The sequence below is a fragment of the Lissotriton helveticus genome, chromosome 7 (genome assembly GCF_964261635.1).
Source record: "Lissotriton helveticus chromosome 7, aLisHel1.1, whole genome shotgun sequence".
In the NCBI taxonomy this organism is placed as follows: domain Eukaryota; kingdom Metazoa; phylum Chordata; class Amphibia; order Caudata; family Salamandridae; genus Lissotriton; species Lissotriton helveticus.
In genome coordinates this window covers 1,157,140,209-1,157,166,720 of record NC_136068.1, presented here as the reverse complement: position 1 = coordinate 1,157,166,720, position 26,512 = coordinate 1,157,140,209, and the positions used below count along the sequence as shown (strand labels likewise).

General features: G+C 44.7%; 1 protein-coding gene across 1 annotated transcript in view; it reads left to right on the top strand.

The window, feature by feature from the left end:
• PRKAR1A (protein kinase cAMP-dependent type I regulatory subunit alpha) overlaps positions 1-26,512 on the top strand; it is a 310,119-nt gene that overhangs the window by 216,086 nt on the left and 67,521 nt on the right. Inside the window, exons 7-8 of the mRNA XM_078654290.1 lie at positions 15,748-15,906; positions 19,352-19,412. Of these exons, the coding sequence (XP_078510416.1) occupies positions 15,748-15,906; positions 19,352-19,412 (220 nt within the window). The remainder of the gene's footprint in view (positions 1-15,747; positions 15,907-19,351; positions 19,413-26,512) is intronic.

Here is a 26,512-nt window from a genome sequence, read left to right as displayed (position 1 = left end):
TGGGCACTACCTGACAAATTCAGGTGGTCAGTCTTTTTCAGCTAGAAGGATGTCATAACCTTTAGATAATTTTTCTAAAAAGAGTGTTTATCTTCCTAGTTATATCCCCCTCTATTCAGAGTGTTACTGCATATAACTTATGTGGTACACTAACTCTGGTGTCTGCAGTTTCAACCTGAATGCATTCATTCAGATCCACTGTCTCCAGATGATCTTTCAGGATCCTGCGAGCTATGGTGACCTCTGCTGCGCTGTCCAGCATTGTCTGGGCCCACTCCCCGTTCTTCGGTTGTGTCCTCAAGATCCTCGGAATGCCTGATTTTAATACTTGCTACCTTCTTTTTGGAGAATTGAGTTTTCTTATTTTTTGGAACGTGTTGATCGTCTTTGGACTTCACGAGTTCTTCTTTTTGTTCTGATCGTCCTCTTCTTTCGGATTTCTGCGAGAAAGTCTGAAAGGTACGCGAGGATCGTGTATCAGTATCTTGATATCTATCAGGTTTTCTTAAATTATCCCTATTTCTAAGGTTATATCTCTTTTCAGAGTGCTCCTTTTGAGGAGATCTACCTCTGGACTGAGAGCGCTTCTGTTTAGGAAGTGACTATCTACTATTTTCCCATTTCTTTTTAGGAGTAGTTAGATTGTTTTTGATAAAAACTTTTTCAGGATTTTCTGTTAGTTCAGGCTTTACAGGTTTCCCTCCCAAACTATCTCTTTCTAGCTCTTAATAGGATTTTTCAATAATTCTGGCAAGTTCATACAGTTGCTCAGTAATATCAAGTTCTTTTAATTTCTGGCGGATTGCCACTGATGCTTCACCTTTAATGATAGCTAATAAGATAGCTGAGACCTGTTTGAAATCTTTCAGTAATTTCATACCTAGATGCAAGGTCGGTTCTGGACCGTATTAATGTTGAATCTGTCTCAGAATGTCTGGTATTACCGCCATAGATGGGACACCATGTGTTTTTGTGTAGATTGAAGCAAAGACTGTACCCCAAGTGTTACAGTCCTCTACGTGTGGTACAATCCCCATTGGTAAACAGATTGTTAGTACACCTCATGAGAAACACAGGATTCTATCGGGAAATACTGCCTCTATTGTAGTAATTTTCTGGGCTAACCAGAATGGAATTTGTTCCCTTTTTGCGGGCATCTTACCGATTACTGGCTGTATATTCTGTGGTGTGATATAGCAGGTTGGACTGTTAAGGTCCGCATGACATATTTTAATTAATTGTTTTAGCTGAGCTAACCATTCTGGTCCTGTCATTTGTTCAATGTCAGGATGTGGTGTATAGCTGGCTAGTACTGGCCATGTAGCTCCTGGTCTACCTAGTGGACCGAGCCTGGTAATGTGATTTTGATGTTGTAGGGAGCCTTTAAACCAGAGCTGATGCTCTTGGTAAGTTAGTGGAATTTCAATGTCCTCGAAAGGAGCGTATTCCGATGGAGGTTCCTCTATCTAGAAGTGGAACACGTGTTGTTGGATTTGCCTGTGGAAAGACAATCCATGAATAGAATACCTCTGTCAGCCGATATTCATGTGCCTCTATGACAAATATGACTCTACAACCTCTTGCTGATAGGCCATTTTCTATAAGCTTTATAACTATGGTTTCTGATAGATACATCTGCCGTGTGGATTCCTCACCTTGTGAATATCCCCTTGCGTCAGCAACATTCGGAATTTTTTCTTCGTAGCACGCCGGCGTGGACGACGTCACAGGAGCACGGCATCGCGCGCGACTCTGTCTGACGTCACCGACTCCTTATCAGGCCCACGTCGGCGTGATGACGTCAGTTCCCTTTTTTCCGCGTCGTCGACGCTAACGGTTTCTGGGATCTTCTGCGATACTTTGTACCTTCTACTAGTTATAATATTGCTATTTCATCTGTTTGCTCCTTCTTCGTCGAGAATGTCGTCGAGGAAGACAGGATTCAAGCAATGTGGATCTTGCGCTCGTATGATGTCGATCACCGATCCTCATAACGATTGCCTATGGTGTCTTGGATCGGACAACGATGTTAAAAACTGTCGATCCTGCTTCAAGATGAATCCTAAGGCGTTACGTGAACGTGAAGCAAAACTTCTTCTTGCGAAGGTAAAGGGAAGAAAGACTGGGAGATCTTCGAGGCCGACGTCGAGACGCTCGAAGTCGAGACAGAAGTCGCGTTCGAAGTCGAGATCGAGGTCGGCTTCGAGGTCAAGGTCCAGAGCGAGGTCGAGATCCAGAGAGAGGTCGAGGTCTGGATCCAAGTCGGCTTCGGGTCATGCTTCGAGTTCATCTAAGAGGAAACACAAGAGGAGAAAACACAGTTCCAGACATCATTCTGGGAAAGAGTCTTCGGACTCGAAGAAGTAGTCTCGTAAACATCACAAGGACTTCATATCTCCTTCTCCCTTACAGTCTATCGGAGGTTCCCCGGTTCCGGAGCAAGAACCGGATCCGGTGTCACACCATTCTTCGGAGCATGAAGATGAAGAGGAAGTTCCTCGAGCTCCGACTCCGGTAGAAGCCCCTGTAGATCAAGAGGGTCAGAATGTACCGATGTCGGAACATCCTCCTCCAGAACATCCAGTAGGTTCGTATCCTCCCTTTCCTGGTCCAGGACAGGACCCCTCGCATTTCCTTAATGCGATGTTTGGAGTTTATTCGAGAGCAATGTACCCCACTGGTGCGCCGGCTGGTCCCATGGGTCCATTGTCTTTCAACTTGGGCATTCCTCAAAGTTATGCTCCAGCTCCTTTTATGCCGTTTATGCCGGCGCCTTACACACCTTGGCTCGGTACGGCTCCACCGAGGTCTTCGACTCCGCATACGGCTTCGCCGACTCCGGATCGACCTCGTAATTTGGATCGAGGTACCACGCCGATCCGTGAGTCTCGTTCTCCATCTGCCCCGGCTCCTCGTTCGATGTCGGATCCGGCTCCGTCGGAGTCGTTACCGGATCCATCGACTTCGGTTCGTCTGGAGTGGTCGAGGCGCAGGGCTCAGCGTCTCTTGGAGGAAAAGAGATGTGAAGAGTCTGATGTTGAAGAAGGTGAACTTTTAGATCAAGGTGATTGTTTTGAAGACCTTCATAGTGCTAGTGGTCTGGAACTCTCTCCTGAGTGGGGTTTACCATCTGTTTCTGATGCACCATCTAAGGACGTGGCACCCTACCATGTGGTTATTAGAAAAGCTGCAGATCTACTCAATCTGACCTTACCTACTGTGGAGTATAAACCTAACATCCTTACAGAGGTTTTACACTCTCCTTCTTCTATTATAGAGCCTACACTCCCATTTACTGAGGCTTTGACTGATCCGATAAAGGAGGTCTGGAAGAGACCGTTGACTGCTCCTGCTGTTTCAAGGTCTGTGGCAAGACGCTACAGGTTGGCACCTGGTGACCCTGAGTTTCTCTCTTCACACCCTTCACCAGAGAGTCTTGTGGTACAGGCCGCTTGTTCCAACAGGTCTGCAGGTTCTTTTCCTCAGGTGCCAGCAGACAAGGACTCTAAAAAGTTGGATCAGTCTGCAAAGAAGATTTTCTCCTCAGGTAGCATGGCTCTAAAATCCACTAATGCTACTTGCCTTTTGGGGAGATATGTTCATGCGTTGATGGACTCTGTGAAGCAGTTGTCATCTAAGCTTCCAGAGGATGACAGGAAAAACTTTAATGAAGTGGTATCTGATACTCAAGCTGCTGCCCGCTTGGTGATTCAGAGTGGGATGGACACAGCAGACTCTGTTGCCAGGATTATGGGCTCTACTGTTGCCACCAGAAGGGCGGCATGGCTGAAATCCTCTGATTTCTCTGCAGATGTACAATCCACGTTGTTGGACTTGTCTTTTGATGGGACAGGCCTTTTTGGGAAGAAGGCGGATGTGGCTTTGGAGAGATTCAAAGATAGCCGTGCTACTGCAAGATCTTTGGGTCTCCAGACAAGAGGTTCTACCACTAAGAAGTTTAGAGGGTTTGGTAGATCCTCCTTTCGTCCCTTCAGACAAGGTCAGCAACAACAGCAGCAGCAGCAGAAACCTCTGTACAAATCTTATAGAGGTAGACAGAAGGGTCGTGGACGTGGTCGTCAGCTCTCCTCTTCCTCTACTTCCTCCAGTAATACCCAACCCCCACCTACATCAGCAAAGCAGCCCTAGATCCACCATTCTGGATCATGTGGGTCCGGTAGGGGGTCGGCTTACTCATTTTCTACGAGATTGGGAATCAGTTACATCCGATCTTTGGGTTCTCAATCTCGTAGAAAATGGGTATGCACTTCCTTTTCAGGAGTTCCCTCCCAATTACCCTCCCTGCCAAGGTTATTGTTCGGAGGACCATCTTCTTCTCCTGCAGGAAGAAGTCCTGGCACTATTCACAAAGGGTGCGATAGAGGTGGTTCCAGAGCAGGAAAGGGGTCAGGGGTGCTACTCCCGGTATTTCCTGATACCCAAGAAGGATGGCCGACTTTGGCCAATCCTGGACCTCAGGATTTTGAACCTCCTATCTCAAACAGGAGAAGTTCAAAATGCTCACACTTGCACAGGTTCTTCAAGCGCTGATGGAAGAAGACTGGGTGGTGTCAATCGACTTGCAGGATGCGTATTTTCACATCCCAATCCTGAAGTCGCACAGGAAGTATCTCCGTTTTACGGTGGGATCGCAACACTACCAGTTTGCGGTCCTTCCTTTTGGGCTTACTACTGCGCCTCGAGTTTTCACCAAGGTGATGGCAGTGGTGGCTGCGCATCTCAGAAGATCGGGGATTCCTGTGTTTCCCTATCTGGACGACTGGCTGATCAAAGCGGAGTCGCCGGAGAATGTGCTTCATCATCTGCAAGAGACAACTCAGTTGTTACACGGGTTGGGTTTTTCGATAAATGTACCCAAGTCTCACCTGGTGGCCTCACAGCGCAACCAGTTCATAGGTGCGGTACTGGACACTACTGTATGTCGTGCATTCCCTCCACCTCAAAGGATTCACGACATACAGGAAATGATTCCTTTATTTTACAGTGGAGCGGTTGTTCCAGTCTTGAAGGTCCTTCGTCTGCTCGGTCTGATGGCTTCTTGCATTCTGCTGGTCAATCATGCACGCTGGCACATGAGGGCACTCCAGTGGTGCCTCCGCAGGCAGTGGTATCAGCACAACGGAGATCTCAGTCAGTCAGTGAGGATCTCCAGAGAAACTGCAGCGGATCTGTCTTGGTGGGGCGTGGAAGGCAATCTGTCTCAAGGAAAGCCTTTTCAACTTCCTCCATCGGTGGCCACAGTGATAACGGATGCATCCACTCTAGGGTGGGGCGCTCATCTGGGGGACCTGAAGGTCAAAGGGCTTTGGTCTCCAGAGGAAAGGTTGCTTCATATCAACCTTCTAGAATTGCGGGCGATACGTTTGGCGCTCAAGGCCTTCCTCCCTTCCCTTCGCGGTCAGTCGGTTCAAGTCCTGACGGACAACACGACCGCGATGTGGTATGTCAACAAACAGGGAGGAGTAGGGTCGCAGTGTCTCTGCAGAGAGGCTCTCCGTCTCTGGTCCTGGGTTCAGGATCATCAGATTTGTCTGATGGCAAATCATCTGGCCGGAGTTCTGAACGTTCGTGCAGACGTTCTCAGTCGGCAGTTCTCTGCCGACCACGAGTGGAGGCTTCACCCGGAGGTGGTTCACGACATCTTTCAGATGTGGGGGACTCCTCGGGTGGACCTGTTCGCCACTCGTGAGAATGCTCACTGCCTGTCATTCTGCAGTCTCCAGTTTCCGATGCAAGGAACCTTGGGGGACGCGTTTCAGTTGAGTTGGAAGAATCAACTCCTTTACGCGTTTCCTCCCATACCCTTGATTCCTCGGGTTCTGAAGAAGATTCGCCAGGACCGGGCCCAAGTCATATTGGTCGCCCCGGACTGGCCAAGAAGGGTGTGGTACACAGACCTTCTCCACCTCTCCTCTCACCCGCCGCTCCGTCTCCCTCACAGGGCAGATCTCCTCTCTCAGATGGAGGGGCAGGTTCTACACCCCCACCTCCAGACATTACACCTTCATGCCTGGAGATTGAACGGGGCAACTTGAATTCTTTTTCTCTCCCTCACGATGTGGTGGATGTAATTCTTTCTGCCAGGCGTGACTCCACTAAGTCCATTTATTCGTATAGGTGGTCTAAATTTGTCTCTTGGTGTAGGGAGCGAGATGTTGACCCTTTGAAGGCTCATTTGTCTGACATTTTGCAGTTTGCTCTTTCTTTGGCGCAGCAAGGATTTGCTGTTGCCACGGTCAAGGGGTATCTTTCGGCTTTGTCGGCTTTTCTTTGTTTGCCGGATCAGCCTTCTCTTTTTAAGTCTCCAGTGGTTTTAAGATTCTTGAAGGGACTCACTAATAGATTCCCTCCTACTCCTTTTGTTGTTCTTCATTGGGATTTGAATCTTGTGTTAACCTTTTTGATGGGTTCCCCCTTCGAACCCTTACACAAGTGTCCCATGAGGCTTTTGTCTTTCAAGACTGTCTTTTTAGTAGCAATCACCTCGGCAAGGAGGGTGAGTGAGCTTCAGGCTCTTAGTTCCAAACCCCCATTCCTGACCATTCATGCTGAAAGGCTGGTTCTTAGGACCAGGGCTGCTTTTCTGCCTAAGGTGGGAACTCCCTTCCATCTAGGACAATCCATTACCCTTCCTACCTTCTATCCTCCCCCTCACCCTTCCAAGGAGGAGGAGAGACTTCACCGTTTGGACCCTAAGAGGGCGGTGTCTTTTTATCTGGACAGAACTAAAGACTTCTGGATGGATGACCAGCTGTTTGTTGGTTTTGCTGGCTGCAAGAAGGGCAGAGCGGTGCACAAGCGCACACTTTCCAAGTGGATAATCCTGTGCATCAAGATTTGCTACTCCTTGGTGGGTAAGGACCCTCCTGAGGGTATTAGAGCACATTCAACTAGAGCAAAGTCTGCAACATCTGCTTTGGCTAGAGGTGTTCCTGTTGAGGACATTTGCAGGGCTGCGACTTGGGCCTCCCTCCACACTTTCGCGAAGCATTACTGCTTGGATTCCGAGGTGAGGAGGGACGGCCACTTCACGCGCTCTGTTCTCCAAGATTTCCTGGTATAGCAGAGTGGTCACCCTCCTCCGGGAGTGGGGACTGCTGTGGGACTCTATTCACAAGGAGAGGAATCCACACAGCAGATGTGTGCTATTTTGGTTTGTATGTACTGTGTACATTGTATATATGCATATTTGCTGTCGTTGGTCCGTCCGGGTGCCTCGAAGGCACGGAAAAAAGGGCGAAACTTACGTCATCATGCCGACGTGGGCCTGATAAGGAGTCGGTGACGTCAGACGGAGTCGCGCGCGATGCCGTGCTCCTGTGACGTCGTCCACGCCGGCGTGCTACGAAGAAAAAATTCCGAATGTTGCTGACGCAAGGGTATATTCACAAGGTGAGGAATCCACAGGCAGATATTGTATCTACCAGAAAAAGCGTTACCGAAGGTAAGTAACTTGTTCTTTCCTTACGTTTTCCGGGATGATTATAGCATCCGGGTAATTTTGTTGGAACCCTGTAACGTCAAAAAACGGTTGGGCTGCAGTTCTTGCAGCCCCACTGCCCCCGGGATTATCCTCGTCGGACATTTTGTTAAGAGGTTTTGCAGATGCAAGTTTCAAGGAAATAAAGAGAAGGTGCACAATATTTTGGAACACTGTATCCTTCGTTGAACAAAACCAAAACCGAATACATAGGATTTTTCGTCCTACTCAGTTTAAGGCGGATATTTTATCCTTTAAACCACTCCAGACGTCTTTTGGAGTTTTTACGGGATAAAGGGATCTCTCTGAAAAGCACGACTGAGTTACTCTAGTATCTAGTGTTAAATTAGTGGCTTACCAAACGTTGGGCGGTATGTAGTGTAGTTCCTATATTCCCAATAGGCTCTGCGCATTGGAATAATATGTCCTATAGATTAGACGTAGGACTGAGGTCGACTAGGTCTCTATCGAATATACTAGACTTAATTGTGTGTGCCAGCTAGCTCAGAATTCACTAGAAACTTTCTCGAATTCACAAGAAGGCATTAGTCTCTGACAACCGCATAAACATGACAACTTTGTTTCCCCAAGATAAAACGTATCTTCAGAGTCGTGGAAACAATAGGTAGATATTTCACTCAGTCAATCGTGCATGCTTCGTTTCACTAGACGTGCAGAGAAAGTAGAAAGACTGGCGTTGTCAATAAAAGGTTTTATTGAATAGTCTTCTTTCTCAAGCATAAGAAATAAACTGCTACAATAGTAAAACTGTTTGTAAAATATAATGCGTACAGTATAAATAGTAGAATAAAATAATACTGTAAGAGCATTGTATGGTTCCTAAACCATATATAAATACATACATAAATAACAGAGGCTAAAAGTACTCAACTGGTGCTCTAAAATACGCCTACCCCGGTGTACCTAACCTAACCTAAGCTTAAGTGCGAGGGAGGAAGTAAGTGAGGTGTAGCATAAATGTGGTATTCTTTTGCCAAGAATCTGCACAAGATTTCTCTAAGGGTCTAATCAGCTCCGTACCTTAGTTTAGAATGGAGAAGGCTGGTCTCGGGACTCGATTTCCCAACAACCCGCAAGGGTAGCTTGGAAACACTGGAGCTGGATTTCTCAGCAGAAGAAAAGACAGCGTCTCTCTCAGTGCGTCTGCTGGAGGGTCGGCTTCCTTCTGCACTTGCTGTAGCAGGCCCGTCGGGCAAGTACATAGTCTAACTACTCCAAACCACCGTGTGTTTGCTTGGGCAAGTGTGGGCATATTTATACCTTGAAGGCGCCGACTTTGACGTACTGTTGTACATAATAACGTCATCAAAGAGTCTCAGTTCTTTGAAAACTCCATGAGTTCTTGGACAAATCCATATTCAAGAAGGGGGAAGTCCCTGACTGTTGAAGGCGGATTTTTCCAAGAAATCGTTGTGGATTTTCGGAACTAGTGGAAGTAGCCCTGCCGTATTTGTACTGCATGAGCTATGCCTAAATATGGTTGATTTCTATGCCTATATAAGGATATGGTGATTTATACCTATATAAGGGGACCCGCATCGTTGTACTTGCTGTCCTGACCCGAGGAGCATAGGAGGATAGACTACATCTCCCAGGGGGCACGCTGACCAAGCCCACACCTGGAAGCACTCACGGGCTGACCGGCGCATACTTAGCGCCTCGCCGCTCACCCTGCGCGGACGCGCGAAGCCCGGGCCAAGGGCGGGCCCGTTGTAGCCCGTTTTAGCCCGCTGGAGACCGGACCGGGCCACCCCTCTTACTTGTGTCACCCGTACATCTATGACACCAAACTGAACTGTAAGTACCAGCTGGGTCGTTTGACAGTATTGCAAGATGTCTGTACGCGTTTGTAATAGAAGTAAGGGCGTGAATCAGAGTGGGTCCCTAACAGGGACACTTGATAACTTTATCACTCGGGCAAATTCAGTGATTGATCAAGGGATTATTTTCATGGAGCGAAGGGTTTCACAAGATCTTGCCCTTGCGAAGAGATCATCTTCGGGACATTTTGCTAATGCCCGTACTCCAGAGCCATCTCCACGAATGAATATCATAGATGCACCTGTGACAGTTCATGACCATCCTATTACGCCGGTTCAGGATATTATCTCAATAGCTGATCAGCTTCAAATATTCACGTCTGTACAAGCAAGTATAGTGTCTAATTACAACTCTCCCGAAAGACCAAACACTAGACAGATGCGAGGGAAGGTACAGGGAGCAATACCGAAGAGGAAGCGGGGGGCTAATGAACCCGGTGGAGGAAGGAGGCCCAAAGTCGCCAAACAAGCCAGTAACAGCAATTTATTATCAACGGATTTGGGAGATGTGTCTGTGAACCAATCAGGGTCATCTGGGCCTTCATTGCCACCTGTACCGATTCCGTGTGCTTCTAAACCTGCTGGTACAGTTATGGTATTGGAGGACTTAGATCTCGATAAACTTGGTTTCTTATTAAAGTCTTCTTTTAAATCCCTTGAAGACAGGCTCCTACAAATCGAACTACGTCTAGCCAGGATTGAGGATGTGACATTGAACATTGCGGCCAATACCAGGTTAACTGAGTCGCCCTCTGGTACTGGTCAACAGAATCCTGTAATGGGGGGGAGGGCGGGGTGTTGCACGATATGCTTTCATCCCAAGCACCATCTTCCTCAAGGAGGCTTATAGTTAAGCCGTCAGCTCCTATGTTAGTACCCATTGTTACAACTATTGAGGGTGATGCTGCCAAACCTACTGTCAAGTCTATTGAAACCCCCCAGGGTGTACCTGATTCTGTTCCATTTAGGAAGTTGAGAGTTGACTTACCTCCAGAATCAAGCCCGTACACTGTTGTCTTAACAGGGGTACCTGAGTTGAGTAACTCCAATAAGGAATCATATACGTCCCTAAAAAATAAGGCAACGGACTTGTTGAATAGAAATAGACCACTCCCTCATAATGTCACTTGCGAAATTAGAATGGTGCGTAGGGAGCCCTGGGTTGGGCATACGCCAAAAAATATACAAGGTGATTGTGCGCTCTTAAACTTTAGCGACCCTCGCATCGTGGGTCACATTTGTAAAGGGGTACCTTCCAATAATGGGCCATCGATTCAACCTCTCCCATTATCTTATTTTTACCCTCCACTACACAACTTGGATATGGAAGGGGACTGGTCTTTAGTAAGGCATCGGGGTAGAGGAAGGGGGGCTGTTGATTGGCATGAGCACCCACTTAGTTTCAGTCAAATATATACACAAAACAGGTATAGCGGACAAGAGAAGGTTGATTGACTCTTTTATCCCGGTGATATCGCCCCCCGGAGTCTCTGACAACGGGAGCATAGTACCCCTTGAGAGAGCGACTGAGGTCGGAAATGTTCGAACACCATGTGCCCCCGTTTCAGTCGCAAGGGTTAGTAATGTAGTTAATAACGTCCCTTGTTCTGGAAGCATACTGGGAGCTCAAGTACCGCCCCCAGTAGAATTCAAGGTTTTGGATCATAATGTAATTTCCTGGAATATTGCTGGGTTACCATGAAAAGTCAAGGATCTGACCTGGATTTTATAAGATCCTTTTCGGTGATATGTCTGCAAGAGACTTGGCTGGTAGAGAGTGACATATTTATCGAAGGCTATAAAAGTTTTTTTGTACCAGCAGAGCCGTCACGAGGGTGGCAGAGCTAAAGGGGGATTGGCTGTGTACATTGATTTAGCACTGTCCTGCACAGTCAAAATATTTCCTACTTGCAACACTGACATCCAAGTATTAACGGTTAAAAGCGGGAAGGAAACTCTATCCCTAATTAACTTCCATAATGCTGTAAACCCAAAAGGGGATTGTAGACTTGTTGATCTGGGTAATTTTGTTAGGTCCCACTGTGAGAGCCTTTCCCATCGAATCCTCATTACAGGGGATTTTAATGTACGCCCCTGCGGGAACCCAAAGAACACTGAAATTGGATCACTGGGTTGTCATAGGATGAGGGACCTACATTTTGAGCATACTTGCCGGGGTGATCTGTTGAACCAGCTCACAAATGAATTTGATCTAATTCCTGCCATGTCTCTGGCGGATGATCGTAGTTTCCAATTGGTACCTACATATAAAGGCTACATGGGGGGATCTTATATTGATCATATTCTTCTCTCTAGTGGCCTCTGTACATCCATATTAGGTTTTGAAATTCAGGAGAACCAACACAGTGATCATAACCCAGTTTGTATTCTATTGGGTGGCAACCTTCTAAAACTATGGGGAAAAATACAAGACGTGGCGCTCTCAAATGCACGGATGGAAGGAGACTCCTAAAGTGGGCTAAGGTGAACCCGGACCAATTATATGACAAGATCAATAATTCTTGTGCTACCAAGCTATCACTGTGTGTGTCCCCAGTATCCTCCCCCTCAGATATTCTTCAAGCTTTTGATGGTATTGTATCTAAAGTAGGTGAAATGTTAACTGTACCATCCTTGGGCTCTGTTTGTAGTGATCCCAAATGGTTTGATCACTCTTGATCCAGGGCATGTCGAGATTTAAAGGCGGCTCTGAAGATTAGTCCTGGGGACCTGACACAGATCAGGGCATCACGCCATTTATATAATAAGGCTCTGGCTAAACGTAAGTCAGAAGTGAAAGACGATATTTGGCAAGACCTGTTAGACCCCAAAATTCTTGGTAATAGCGAGAAATTCTGGGGTATTATTAACAAACCTTTATTTGAGTCGCCAGGTGATCCCTCAGTTGGTACTAACATAACTGAAGATGAGTGGGTATCCCATTTTAGTATTATTTTTAATAGTACCATTCCACAGTCAGAATTTGAGAGACGAACAAGGAGTAAACCCACCACGTTTTACCATGAGTGAGGTTGAGAAGGGCATCACAGGGTTGTCAAGTAATAAAGCGCCAGGCCCCGATGGCTTGTCCCCAGACCTTTTTAAATCAAGGGTACCTCTTTGGCCGCCTGCCCTTACTGCTGTGCTTAATGCAGCTGCCGAACATGGCTGCCCAAGGTCGTGGGGGACCTCTACGATAGTGCCAGTTTTTAAGAAAGGGGACCGGAATAGCACATCCTGTTACAGGCCGATTTAATTGACTCTGTGGTTAAAGTAGTGGGTGGAGTAATTTTGAATAGAATAACAGCCTGGGCTGAAGAGCATGAGAATTTCCCCAATTCAATATGGCTTTCGGCCCGGTCACTCCACAATTGCACAGTGTCTTAACTTATATATGGTCTTAGGAAAGTACACCCGAGCGCGCCAGGGTACCATCCATATGGCGTTCATGGACCTCTCCTCAGCTTTCGATTGTGTTAATAGGGGCAAGCTTTGGGAAGTCATGGGCAACATGGGTGTGGAGCAAAATCTGGTTAACCTTTTGGCGGACCTGCACCAGGATACCAGGGCCAATGTAAGATATTCTCAGGACCTCAGGGTGTCTAGGGAATTTGGTGTCCACCGGGGAGTCAGGCAGGGCTGTATTTTGGCCCTGTTCCTTTTTAACTTGTACATTAACAACTTGGAGGAGTCCCTATTAAATACTGGTGCGGATTACCCTTATGTTGGGCATAAGGGGTTACCTGTTTTATTATACGCGGATGACGCCGTCTTGTTGGCCAGGACCACAAGAGGGCTTCAAATTTTATTAGAAGCTTTTTACAGCTATATGAAATCCCGTGACTTATCTATTAACAATACAAAATCTTTCGTAATGCAGGTAGGGCAACGTAATAAGAAGCCGTTGTTATTTCGGGTTAATGAGGAGAAGATCCCTAAAACAAAAACCTTTTCATATTTGGGCATCCTTTTTGATGACCAGCTGAATTGGGGCCCTTCAGTCCAGAGGAAAAGGGGGGAGATAACCCGGGCAAACGCGGCCATCTTTAATTTTGCCAGGAAAATGGACAAACACCCTATTGCTGCTCTGTTAAAGATCTATCAGGCAAATAGTGTGGCGATAGGCTGTTACGGAAGTGAACTCTGGGGTATGTGGCAGTTAATGACCTTGTGGTGGCAGAAAACAACTTCTTGAAACAGCTGTTGGGGGTCCCGAGGGGAACTTCCAACTTAATAGTGCACGAAGAATCTGGTATCTCCTTTCTAAGTGACACTGTAGCACTACGACCACTAATTTTTTGGTTAAAATGCTGGCTAAATAAAGACCTGCCTTTAAATCGCCTACTCATGAGAGAAGCCTTATCCTGGGATAATATGCTTAAAATTCCGTGGTTAAAGTATTTGAAAGACTGTTTTTTTAGTATGGGGTGTCCAAATCTCTTTTTAAAACCAGATTCTATCAGGGCTGCTGACGTAGAGTCTGTAAGGAAAACTTTTTCCCTCTCACAATACTTGCTTCGTGAAGAGGTGGAATTAAATAAACGTAGTGTTCGGAAATATGTCATCTTGAAAAATACTCCGCACATGGAGCCTTATTTATCCTGGCCAATGTCGGGCTTTGATCGCCATCTGTTAACTAGGTTCCGACTGGACTTTTTCCACCTATGTTAGCTGTCCCAAAGGGTTGCCACCGAGGACAAGTGCTACCAGCCTGCGGCTGCGACAATGAGTCTTCTCAGGATTTGGTGCACTTTTTATTTATCTGTCCTTTTTATGATCTACCTCGGAGGTTTTATCTCAAGCCCCTCCTTAAAAAACTGAACTTCACCCAAGTTAGACCTGCACTCTGTTATTTGCAATTACTAAACCCCTAAAGTACTTTATTTGTGATTAGCTTCTTAAAATCAGCCTTAAAATTTAGAAATAGCATGGAGGGTTAATTGCTTAGTACTGCTCTTATTATCCTATTCGCCCTACTGTGATTGTTACTTTTAACATGTGTTTTTAGACCACTTCTGTTTTATCGTGTGATTTTATCAATTGTGCTTTTATGGTTGTTTCTGTTTGAATAACCGAATAAAGATTTTTAATTTGAATTCTATATAAGGGCATTAATCGTGAAACTTACAATAGGGTCCTAAAATGATACATAACAGTAGCTGCGAATAGTGTCTATTCATCATCTGTGGCGTAGTTGCCTTCGAAAACGGTCTCTTTGATGTTGATAGTGTGCATGTCTTTGACACAGACTGTGATGAGTGTCTCTTCCACATCATTCTTGAAAGACCTGAAGTCAAGTTCTGAAGGTCGCCGGCATATTGTTGTTAACCTCATTTGATGGCTAGTAAGTCAGAGGGGAGTCTCTCGGTGGCAATGCCAGTCTCCAATGGCGTTGAGTTGTGATGTCATATTTGCCTGCTACTTGTTCTTCTCTCCTTAGACCTTCCTCTTGTGGTGTTTTCAAGGAGGTGATAAGGAGACTGAGGCACGCTGGGATGCTAAATTTTCTAGCCTCCTTTTCTTCTCTCATGCTGTCCAACATGCCTCTTAGCCTGATGCCGGCTATCTCTTTTTGACATCTTTTCACAGAGGTCGCATTCAGAATCTGAATCTGTGGCAGAAAGACAAACCACACCTCTTGTGAGCCTTAGTCACTGCCTTTTGTGTCCTACAAATGTAAAACTTGGAAATAATTTGGTCAGACAGCAAGAACAAAATGCTACATTCAACAGCAGGTGGCTAAATAGGTTGAGTGAATTGGGTAAAAATTAAACACTGATGAGAACATATGGATTATTAGAGGTAATATGTCTCAACAGGTGTTCTGAAATACTTCATATATGAGGCTGAAAAAAAAACTCGTTCTGAGAGGCTACTGTCAGTACAATGAATGCTGGGAAACTGTGCCGGCTAGGGAAAGGCTCTGTTTGTTCTCTATGCTTGATGTAGGCATACCAGGCTGCATTTTTGCCTTCATGTTCTCAACTGAATCGGTGGTTCTGTCTTTGAATACTGCAATGCAGTTCTATGAGGATAATCATAAGAATTATTTCGAACATTCAATGGAAAATGGGGCCTTTGTTAGGCTTTCATTCACAGATCTGTATACGGACTCATGAACAAAGACAATTTATGATGCTGTTTCCTTGAAAGGAAACTGTAAAAATGTATTGTGTGTGCTTTCATTCTGTGTTTCTGGTAAGAAGCTATTCTTGTATATAAGGGGGCTCATGCGCTGTTCTAAATCTTCTCTTGGGTTGGAAATAAATCTGTGGCCTGTAGTGAAGTATGTGATTCTTAAAGGCACACATCTGGCACACTGCGGTGTGAAATAACTGGAAAATTAGTATTCTATTTGCATATTTCATTCTTTCAAAACATTTCCATATCTGGATTGCCTTTCAGGTGTATGTTAACAATGAATGGGTGACTAGCATTGGAGAAGGAGGAAGCTTTGGAGAGCTGGCGTTGATCTACGGAACTCCCAGGGCAGCAACAGTGAGAGCAAAGACCAATGTGAAGCTGTGGGGCATTGACAGAGACAGCTACAGAAGAATCCTTATGGTAAGCACAGTTTCGTTCTTGTTGGACCTGTGGCTGTGTTAGCAATTGTAAGAGCAATAATCAGGAGGTAAACTTATTTTTGTGAGACTGCATTGTCAGTACTCTGAGCTTTTAGTTTTATTTTCATTAATGTGCAGATCAACAAATACGTTGATAGTAGATAAAATAGGTTTGTTTTTCTGTAGCATTTGCCTCTACACTTATTAGAGAATATTCACTCATTATAAGGTTTTTAGGAATTAATTCAATCTCCATTTGAAATTCTTAAACCACTCTTTGGTATTCGTTGTGCGTGTGGTTGTGTTTTACAACTAGTTTAATCAACAGAATAAGAGCAGAAACTGGATGTAGAAATCGCAGACTCTTAACTGATAATCATGCCTGGACTAAGTGAAAGAACCCAAAACACGTTTAGCATTTCTTTACTCAAACATTCATGCATATCTTGAAGTATGTTTTATGTTATTTTAAATGGCCAAATAAAGGTATAGAGGAAGGAGTTATTCGGTATGTGACACAATTTTCATCAAATAAGAACATGTTTTCTCTTGAACATCTGTGTTCTCCTGACATGCTGCCATACTGTACAAGAATATGTAATTTTCCTTACGATGTGCAAAAAGACACTAAGATATCAGGAAAAGGTTCCTCTCGGATGTTAAGAACATTCTAGAGCCTCTTCAGAATCGATCATCAGAACTTCAGAATATTCTTTTGTTATTAAAGTGATTGTTGAGGTGTTTGTCGGGGAGAAGAACCCCTCACTCTCTAGGTCCATGCACTCTACATTGAGGATACACTACCAAGGCATGCAAAGTTAAGGCCATGCCCTGGGGAAACCATATAGGATATAAACAGTAGGTTTTTTTATTCACCACTATGGCCTGTAAAGAAGCAGCATGTCTTTACCCTCCTGGAAAATGACTAGAAAAGAACAATCCAACACCTGCACCAGGAAAGACTTTTCCATGCAGGACTGCTCTCTCCTCACAATAAAATCAAGGAAGAAACGAACATAGATTATACTTTAAAAAAATGACAAGCCCAGAAGTGACAAACTACAAGTTGTGCATTTCTAGATTCCCAGTAACGCAAAGGCACACATTGAGTAATAAACTAGCGATTACAAGGATGTACTATTATGCCTTGTATCATCCTTACGATATTTTCCACGTGTTATTAGGAGCATCCCTCCTTAGAAGAAAAGTATTAGGTCTGCTCCCATCCAGATGATCAGTTGTTTGTGTATATATTTGTGGTTTGGGTCCAAAGACCTAGAGAAGGGGAGTGTTCGAAACAGTTGTGTTACAGTTCTGGTAGAACCTGCAGGGTGGAGATCGAGGTGTCTATGGGATATGGCATGAGGATGGGAGGTGGAGAGCTGATGAGTTGGTCAGATAGTTGCGCAGTTGTCTTATGTTGTGTAATCTTGTTCGAAAGTGGGTTATCGGGCATCGTGGGTGGCATAGTTTGTGCCAGAGGGAGTGTCTTGAGTGTATTTGAAGTATCCATGAGGTTGTGTTTAGCCGTTAAGGGGATAGTTGAGATGGTATGGTTATTTCCTTGGATGTGTATCTGTGTTCGCTGCTTTAGTGGGGTAGGAAGGGGGTGGTAGCCCAATTTGCTGCTTCATGGATAGGGACTCATGTTCCTCAGAAGTAGGTGGAGAATTGGGGGGGGGGGGTGTATTACATCCTATGAAGGAGGGGGAGGGGGTAAAGCACTTAATGCAGCTAGCGTATGAGGGGAAATTACTATGGGTTCCTGAGGGAAGTCTAAAGAGTGAAGATAGCCTTGTGAGGGGGAAAGGTCATTATTATAGAATTTTTGTATATGAAATGTTCCATCAAAAATGTCTAGGTTTCGATCTGAGAATTGGACGAGGATGATCTCGTAATTGTATGAGATGGTCGCCTCAGCTCTGTTTGCGAGTGAGGGGGCTGTCGAAAGTTTGAGCCCATGTGGGATTTTCATGGATGTAGAGATCCAGAGTTGTGAGAGCAGAGCTTTTCCCCAATGTGCTCTGCTTTTAGTGTAGAAAAAAGGCACTTATTTATAGCTCCTTTTTATTGCAGAAGGGTCAGAAATTAGCGTTTCTGGGTTAGATTTGAGAAATCTGTGTTTTAGGATTTTAGGATGCATTTTTTGTAATATCAGGAGGGTATAGAAGTCAAGAAGATTTGCAGCTTACCTGCTCCATTGTATTGTCAGGTGCTGTAGGAGCGTTGGTATCCATGTTTGTGCCAACAGATTGAAAAATGACTGGAGGGGAGGATTCAGTTCAGGCAATGATTATAACTGCCAATAATGACCAACAATGTTTTACACAGGACTAATATGAGGGCACCTGGATAACAGGTTATTGTTCCATATTAGTCACACTACTGTTGAGCCATTTTCAATACCACAGGCAACCGGATTAGGTGTTAATAATGGACCAAATGAGATACTCTCCCAGTTATCATAGCACCACCAAGGATAACAGGAGATGTAAATATATGATAAAAAAAGATATGTAAGGTGTGGGGGGGACAGTAGTTCTAGCATGTAGTTATTATGATATGGAAGACCGTGCCTTGAAAAGGTGTAAGGAAGATGCTTAGGTTGTAGAGGGGATTGTAGTGTGTCAGTTACAAATCTGGCCGCTTCTTTACCTGCTAGGAGGACCAGCCTTATGTGTTTGGTCCTTCTTTAATTTTATAGGTTAAACATTGTGTAGTCCAGACCTACCACAGTTTCCATGAAAGGGAGTGAGGAGCGCCCTCTAGGGGTTGAGCCTTTGTGTTATAATAAGGAGAGGTAACTGCTTAGTTTGTAGAGGGGAATCATAGTTTGACTGTTACAAAATGCCAGACAGCAAGGAAGTTATCAGCCTATAATTTAAGGTTCACCTCCGAATTGCGGAATAAAATGAGGTATATTAGCTCATTATCTCTTAGATTGGATAAGTGTTTTCATAAAAGTAATAAACAATAATGGTGATGGTGGACATCTAGTTTTCTCACTCCTGCCACTGGTAATATGGTTAAAACCCACGCATTAGCTACTGTTGATTAGAAGCCAGAATGTAATGTGATCCAAAGCTCATAACCTTCATGACATCCATAGAAAATGGCAAGCCCTCTAGTGGAACGTATTTTGTGTCTGCTGTAATGATGAAAGTCGATAAAATTGGCCAGGTCTTGTTAGATCTTGCCTTTAGTTACAGTGAATTGTGAATCTCTCTTAAGTTCCTAAAATGTTACTTTAGAACAGGATTGGTATCCATGAGAGAGATCCCAAGATGAGGAAAAGCAAAAATCCATAGTACTTTCATTTTTTGTTTTAAAACCAGAAACCTTGAAACTGAAAGGTTGTTGGTCATAATTTCAAGCCTGAATTACTAAGAGAAAAAGGCACCTCATGTCTATCTGTGTTAAACTCTTATGTTGTTTTTCTATTTCAGGGAAGCACACTGAGAAAGAGAAAAATGTATGAGGAATTTCTAAGCAAGGTGTCCATATTAGGTGAGTTCTTATTTCGAATTGCATTTTTTGATACTGAGTTTGGTAAAATGCAGCTGCAGATTAAGTAAACATGACAACTTTCTGCTGTTTTAATTAGACATTTTGTGAATATAATTTTCTGCAGTATAAGCTTGCAGTCTTTCATAAGCAATTGAGCCTTTGTGACTTTAAATTTAACCTACTAAATATCAAGTAAATCCTATTTCGGATGGATACATCTGTCTGTGGATTCCTCACCTTTTGAATTGCCCTCTCTAATTTTGTTGGGACATTGCCCCTGAGGATATCTGCTTACCCCCGACTTCAGGGCCGTTGCTGTGCTCCACGAGTCCTCCCGCTGCCGCTTTGGTCATCGTTGCGGTCGCCGAGCGGAGGACTCGCCATCCCACCAACCCCTGCGGCGGCACAGCCAGGGAAACGTCATTCAAGCGCCTGGAGGCGCTATAAACTCACTGAGACCCCGGCAGAGCGTGCCAAGCTCTCAAATTTTGTTGGGACATTGCCCCTGAGGATATCTGCTTACCCCCGACTTCAGGGCTGCTGCTGTGCTCCACGAGTCCTCCCGCTGCCGCATTGGTCATCGTTGTGGTCGCCGAGCGGAGGACTCATCATCCCACCAACCTCTGCGGTGGCGCAGCCAGGGAAACGTCATTCAAGCGCCTTGAGGCGCTATAAACTCACGGAGACCCCCGCCTCGCGTGAGCGAGCGCGGAGCGAGCCGAATCCCGGGCAAAGGGCGGGCCGTCTGCGGCCGTCAGAGGCTGAAAGAGGCTGGGCTGGGACGTCCCTTTAACATCCACACTACGGACCGTACACGTATCAGCTTAACTATATGTGTCAACGCCGCTTGTATACTGTTTTGTTTGTTAAAATCCCTTACGTTTGGCCAAGGCTTTTTCACGTTTCCCTCTGCACTAAGTATGCACCATGACTTCGAAGGGAAAAACCGTTTCGGCAGGAAGGGAAAACAGAGGAACATTGGATAACTTTGTAATCAGGACCTCCTCTGAAATAGATAGGGAACTCACTCTTGCTGAGCGCCGGGCTGATCGACGCCGCTCTGTTGAGCTTATTAAGAACAAGCGCTCATCCCTGGGCTCAATGCAGTCCGCTATCTCGCCACAGTATGGGAATCTGACTGAAAGAACGATCTCTGAACCATCTAGAAATGATAGCATCCCATTGCTTTTGCGGGATAGAAGCTCCTTAATAGACACAATCAGTGAACTAAGCGTAATTGTTTAATCTACCATCTGTAACTCGCCACCAGTCGTTGAAACTCAAGCAGCCACGTCATCCCCTCTAATAGAGTCTGCTCAAAAAAGAGATAAAAATCCCAAGCACACTCGTGACCAAGGTCCGCCACCAAAAAAACGGAGAAAGGGTGGGAGTGGAACATCGTTGAGGAAAAAAAGCAAAAACGCTACTGATAAACCCTCCAAAGGCCCTGCACCAAATGCACCTATGACACCGGTCCTGCCTATCCCTCAGCATCACCTAACTAAGGAAAAATCTAACCCTGATATAGTGGGTAGTTTTGAACAAACAGTTAGGTCCCTCATCTTACCTTTAATTGAGAGGCTGAAGAGGATAGCTCTTCAGTTGGGGACCCTGGAACAGGCAGTTAGGGAAAAACAAGAAATAACAAAGGCACAATTAAAGCCTGTACCAGTACCCTCAATTACTGTTCCATCCTCACTTTCCATCACATATAAGGAAGGGTTTCCCGTACCCTCAATTATCGTACCATCTCAAACTGCCCCTACCCTAATGGAAGGAGGAAAAAGGAATAACTACACTACGTCAAAACCATTAAAACTAAGTGCTCCAAACATATCTCGGCAAAATCCTTCCCATAGGGTAAACAAGGTTCAGGAGGGAGGGAAATCTACCACCCCAGGTATTGCTCAAAACCAAGTTGATAGGGGTGTTTCTGCTAAGGCAACACAGCACAAGAGCCACCAGGTAGAACTGCCCCCAGAAGCGGTTCCGTACGTGGTGGTTCTAACAGGCGTGCCACCACTAGAGGAAGGCAAAAGAGAAAATTTCTCCCAGCTTAAAAACAAAGTTGTCTTCTGGCTCACATACAACCGTCCCCTTCCCCCGTATATAAATGGTGAAATTTTGCATGTTGGGTGCCTTCCGTGGTAGGGCAGTAGAAGAAAAGATATAACGGGGATATTATTATTATTAATTTTAGAGACGTAGAGCTCTTAAATATATTCTAGATGATTTCCAGGATAATGGGAGTAACAGTATTTCATCACGTGAGCTAACCTATTTTTATCCTAGATCAATAACGGCATATATGCCCAATTCTAGACCATTAACCAGTTATCAAAATGAACGTCTTGTGCCCGTCTATAATCACCATTTGGCCCGTAGTAACTCCTATGATCCGTATCTCTGGTCTCATCTCTTTCAGTTAAATAACAGATTTATTCCCCTGTCCGGTCTAGATGTGAATGACTGACTGGTCACAACAGACCACCATTCAGGGTGTGTGTCTGGTACTTTTTTTTGATCCTATCAAAACAAATGTAAAGTCAAAAACCCAATCTCTATCCACTGGTACGGTCTTTGCACAACATCAACCATTAATGGTGAGCGATCTTCCAACCCAAATAGACACGTCTATTACAAATGTGGATTCCTCTGTGTTTTACAATACCGATACTATGGCCAGAGCCCAACCTGTTGTTTCGGATAATATAGTTACGGGAGATTTGGAAAAAGCCGAATTATATCTTAAACTGATTTTTTGGAATGTTGCAGGTCTGCGCTCAACGGTAGACCTTCCTTCATGGCTTTCTGGCATCAGACAATATAATATTCTATGTCTACAAGAAACCTGGTTGACTGCTCTATCCATTTGCAAGGCTATAAAACATTTAATTCTTCCGCCCAACTTTCAGTTTGCGGTAGAGCAAAAGGTGGACTAGTAATATATATTTCCAATGAACTTTCAATCACAGAAATAAAAGAATTCATTAATGCCACAAACTTTCAGATCCTTAAATTAATACTCAGCAAAATTCATACGTACTATATAGTTAATTTTTATAATAATTTACCCTCTCAAGACGTACTCCCATTTCCGGAAACTATTTCCCTTTCTTTGACGGAGGAACGGCAAAAACATCCCACCACTAGCGTAAATATAGTCTGGGGAGGGTATTTCAACTTAACCCTTTGTAAGGAAAGTGACTCCAATAAATGTGGAATTGTTGATGAGGCTGGGTTAAACTTAACACATTTTCCACACACCATGACAGGGAACCGTTTAACTGAGATATTATTTAACCTGGACCTGGGTTTTGCAAACAAGCTAGTATCTCCACCGGTTGCTTTCACACCTACGTTTAATGGCAGGGGTTTATCTAGCCTAATTGACTTCATCCTAGTCTCACAAAATATTAAAGACCAATTGTCTAGCTTCAGCACTGGAAATGATCCATTTACCGATCATTTCCCTAATACTATGACCATCATCATCCCTGTTACCCCTAAACGGCGCAGTATACCAACGCTGTTAACGCAAGAAACACTAAGGGTGAATAAACTGAATGGATACACCATTAAGTGGGACAAAGTAGATCCCGCAGAAATTACAGCAAAAGTACTGAGACGCACCCTTCTGCAAGTAGAGGTGTGCCTCAGTCCACACTCTGCACCAGATCAAATATTGGCTAGCTTCTCTGCTATTACTAACGTAATCAAGATCGAACTTTCACGTAAAATTAAAGGCACCAAACAAACAAAAAAGGGCTGGTTTAACCCAGAAACCAGGAGAGCCCATTCCCTCTTTTAAAGAAAGCTCTGTCCAGTTCCGTTAGGGATAAAGATGAAGTAGCAAGATTAAGAAAGAACTATAACCAGGAACTCAAACTCTGCAAGAAGGCTATTAAGAAGGGATTATGGGCGAAACTCTACCAGAGCTGCGCCCTCAAGGATTCCACCACTTTCTGGCAAATTGTAAGAACTCCCTTTTTAATTGGCCAACAATCTATTCCCCGAATTGAGGTGGAAGTGGGCGAAGCAGCTTGGGTCAGCCACTTTTCTAAAAATGTTGGCACTACAGAGGGTCCTATTTCACAGTCTACCACAGACTCTTTGGGGAAGAGTTACCCGTTAAACATCTCAAGCCCACACCCAGGCCTTAACTTTGATCACGAGGAAGTAGTTACTGCACTGTTAGCATCCAAATGTGGAAAAGCCCCAGGCCCCAATGGGGTTCCAGTGGACCTTTTCAATTACAATCTAGAACTTTGTGCCCCAATTCTTACTAGGGTTTTCGAAGCAGCCACTAAAATAGGCCCAATCAAGTCATGGACAATCTCCATTCTGCTCCCCATCTTTAAGAAAGGTGACCGCAACAATCCTGCCTGCTATAGACCCATCTCCCTACTAGATGCGGTAGGTAAGATGGCGGGTTGTCTAGTCTTCCAAAGACTCCAAAACTGGGCTGCAAGTAATCAAATGATATCTGACTTGCAGTACGGTTTTCGTGAGGGTCTGGGGACCGTGGAGCAGGCACTAAACCTTTCATTGCTAACAGGAAAATATGTTGGGGCGAAAAAAGGGAGGTTGCACCTAGCTTATGTCGACCTGTCGGCAGCGTTCGACTGTGTCTCCCATACCAAATTATGGAAAATTCTTCTGACTATGGGTGTTGACCCGCCTCTAATGAACTTTATGCAAGATCTCTATTCAGGCGCTTCAGCTAAAGTAAGGTATGGTATAGGGGGGAAATTACAACATCATTCGCTGTGGTTAAGGGAGTCAGGCAGGATTGTGTACTGACTCCCTTTCTATTTAACCTCTACACGAATGGTTTGGAGGCTTCTATGTTAGAAGGGAGCCAGGACCTGCCCATGATAGATCGCCGTCCAATTCCTGCTTTGCTTTACGCAGACGAAGCGGTCATCATGGCCAGAACGCCCCGCCAATTGCAAACTCTTCTTAATAGATATTGCAGTTTTATGGCGAGCATAGACCTAAATGTCAACATCAAGAAAACCTATGTTATGCACTTAGGGAAACGTCTAAAGAAACCAGGAGGTATTTATATTGATAACACCAAGTTGGAATGTGCAAACTCCTACCCCTACCTAGGAATTCTGATAGACGATAAGTCCAGCTGGCGTCCAGCCATTCAAGCCAGAAAAAGGGCGTTCCTAAGAGCCACCACAGCTCTGGAAACGTTTGCACAAAAACTGGGTCAGCGCCCCACGCAGGAGTTGCTCCAGATCTACAGTGCAAAATGCTGTTCAGTGGCTATTTACGGGGCGGCGGTTTGGGGTTTTGTCACCACCGACGTCATCCAAAAAATAGAAAATGGGGTTATACGATACCTCCTGGCTGTTCCTAAAAGCTCCCCGATATATGGCTGTCATTTGGAGTTAGGTTTGGAGCATATATCTGACATCATTGCCGTCCAACCAATACTGCTATGGCACCGTATCTGGCAAACAAGTGAATGCAAATTGACCCGATTGTTAATCACTGATTGTCTAGCCTTAGAAAATTGGAAAACCATTCCCTGGTTGGCATATGTTCAAAATTTTTTGATGGATGCAAATCTATCAAAAATTTCTTTAAGACCCCCGTGACCATAGTCGAAGTACCCCGGAAACACCTGAAAACTCTGTGCTTATCACACCTGCGTGAGCTCCGACTAACTAAGGAGATTTCCAAGCCCTCAAATCTTCATCTCCTGACAGTGCAAGTTTCACTTGGGATCCAGCCTTACTTATTGTTTATCATCAATGATTATGAAAGATACTTACTGACACGGTTCCGTAACATCTACCATCGGTTGCTAACATTTCCGAAGATAAATGACTGGTCTTCAAACCTCATTCCTTGCCCTTGTGATGGGCAGTCTGAGCAATCACTTTTGCACATAGTTTTTTCTGTAGCCTCTATTTACCTCCGTAGGCAGTGGATTATCCCCTTGGTAAAACATATGGGCCTCGATCGCTACCGCCCAGCACTTCTCGCCTTACAATGTTTAGACACCGAGTACAGTGTTAACCCTATAGTCTGTTTTTTAAAAGCTTGCACTAAATATCGTAAATATTACGACTGATATCCTAAAAAGACTAACAACTGTTCGGCGGTCTATCTTACAGTTGTTGTCTCATGAGTGTGCCCCTACAATATTTGTATATTATGGTGGTAGTAAATTGCTTCTGACTGTCCTGTATTTATTCTTGCTGCTATTGTTTACAAAACTTTTTGCATTAGGCTTTTAACAATATTGTATCACCGATCTTCTTTTTATCATGTATGTATTAGTGTACAAAAATTCTCTCCTTCGATGTATACTATGCATTTTTACAATATTTTAAAATTCTTCTTCTTTAGAAAAAATTTACATTTTATTGACATTTGTGTACTTTTATGGATATAATTTTTGTATCCGAATAAAGTTTTATTGAATTGAATTGCCCCAATTCCACCGAAACTTTACTCCTCTGCTCACCCATGTCGACGAGGACGTCCTAATGGAACGGCTCAGCACCCGAATCCTCATGACCTCATCGGAGCCATAAGAAGATCTCGTCTGCATGCTGACGTCAGTTCCCTTTTTTCCACGTCTTTAATTCTTAATGGTTTTCCCCAGGCTGTCCATTTCTCGGAGTTTCTTTGTTGCTGTTGTCGTGACTTTGTAACCGTCGAAGATGACTACTCTGAAGAAATCTGGTTTCAAGCCATGCAGAGAATGTGGGGTCCAGATGCCCATTACTGACCCCTTGAAGATTGCTTGATGTCTCTCGTCAGACCACGATGTTGGGACATGCACTTTGTGCAAATGCATTAATCCAAAAGCACTGAAGGAGGGGGAGACCAAATTGTTCATGGCCAAGGACCCTCTCGAAGTCGCCGACTCCACACTCTTCGAAGAAACACAAGAAGAAGCGGCGCCATTGGTCTCAGCGCTGCTTATCAAAGGATGTGACTGTGAAGTTGATATCCCAGAGTCCCAGACTTCATTGCAGCGATGTGATCTATCTGCCTCATTCACCGGGGTGACTCCGGCACAGTCTCAGAGGGCAGTGACTCCACCGCTCCGAAAAATGCAATGCCTCTGCCAT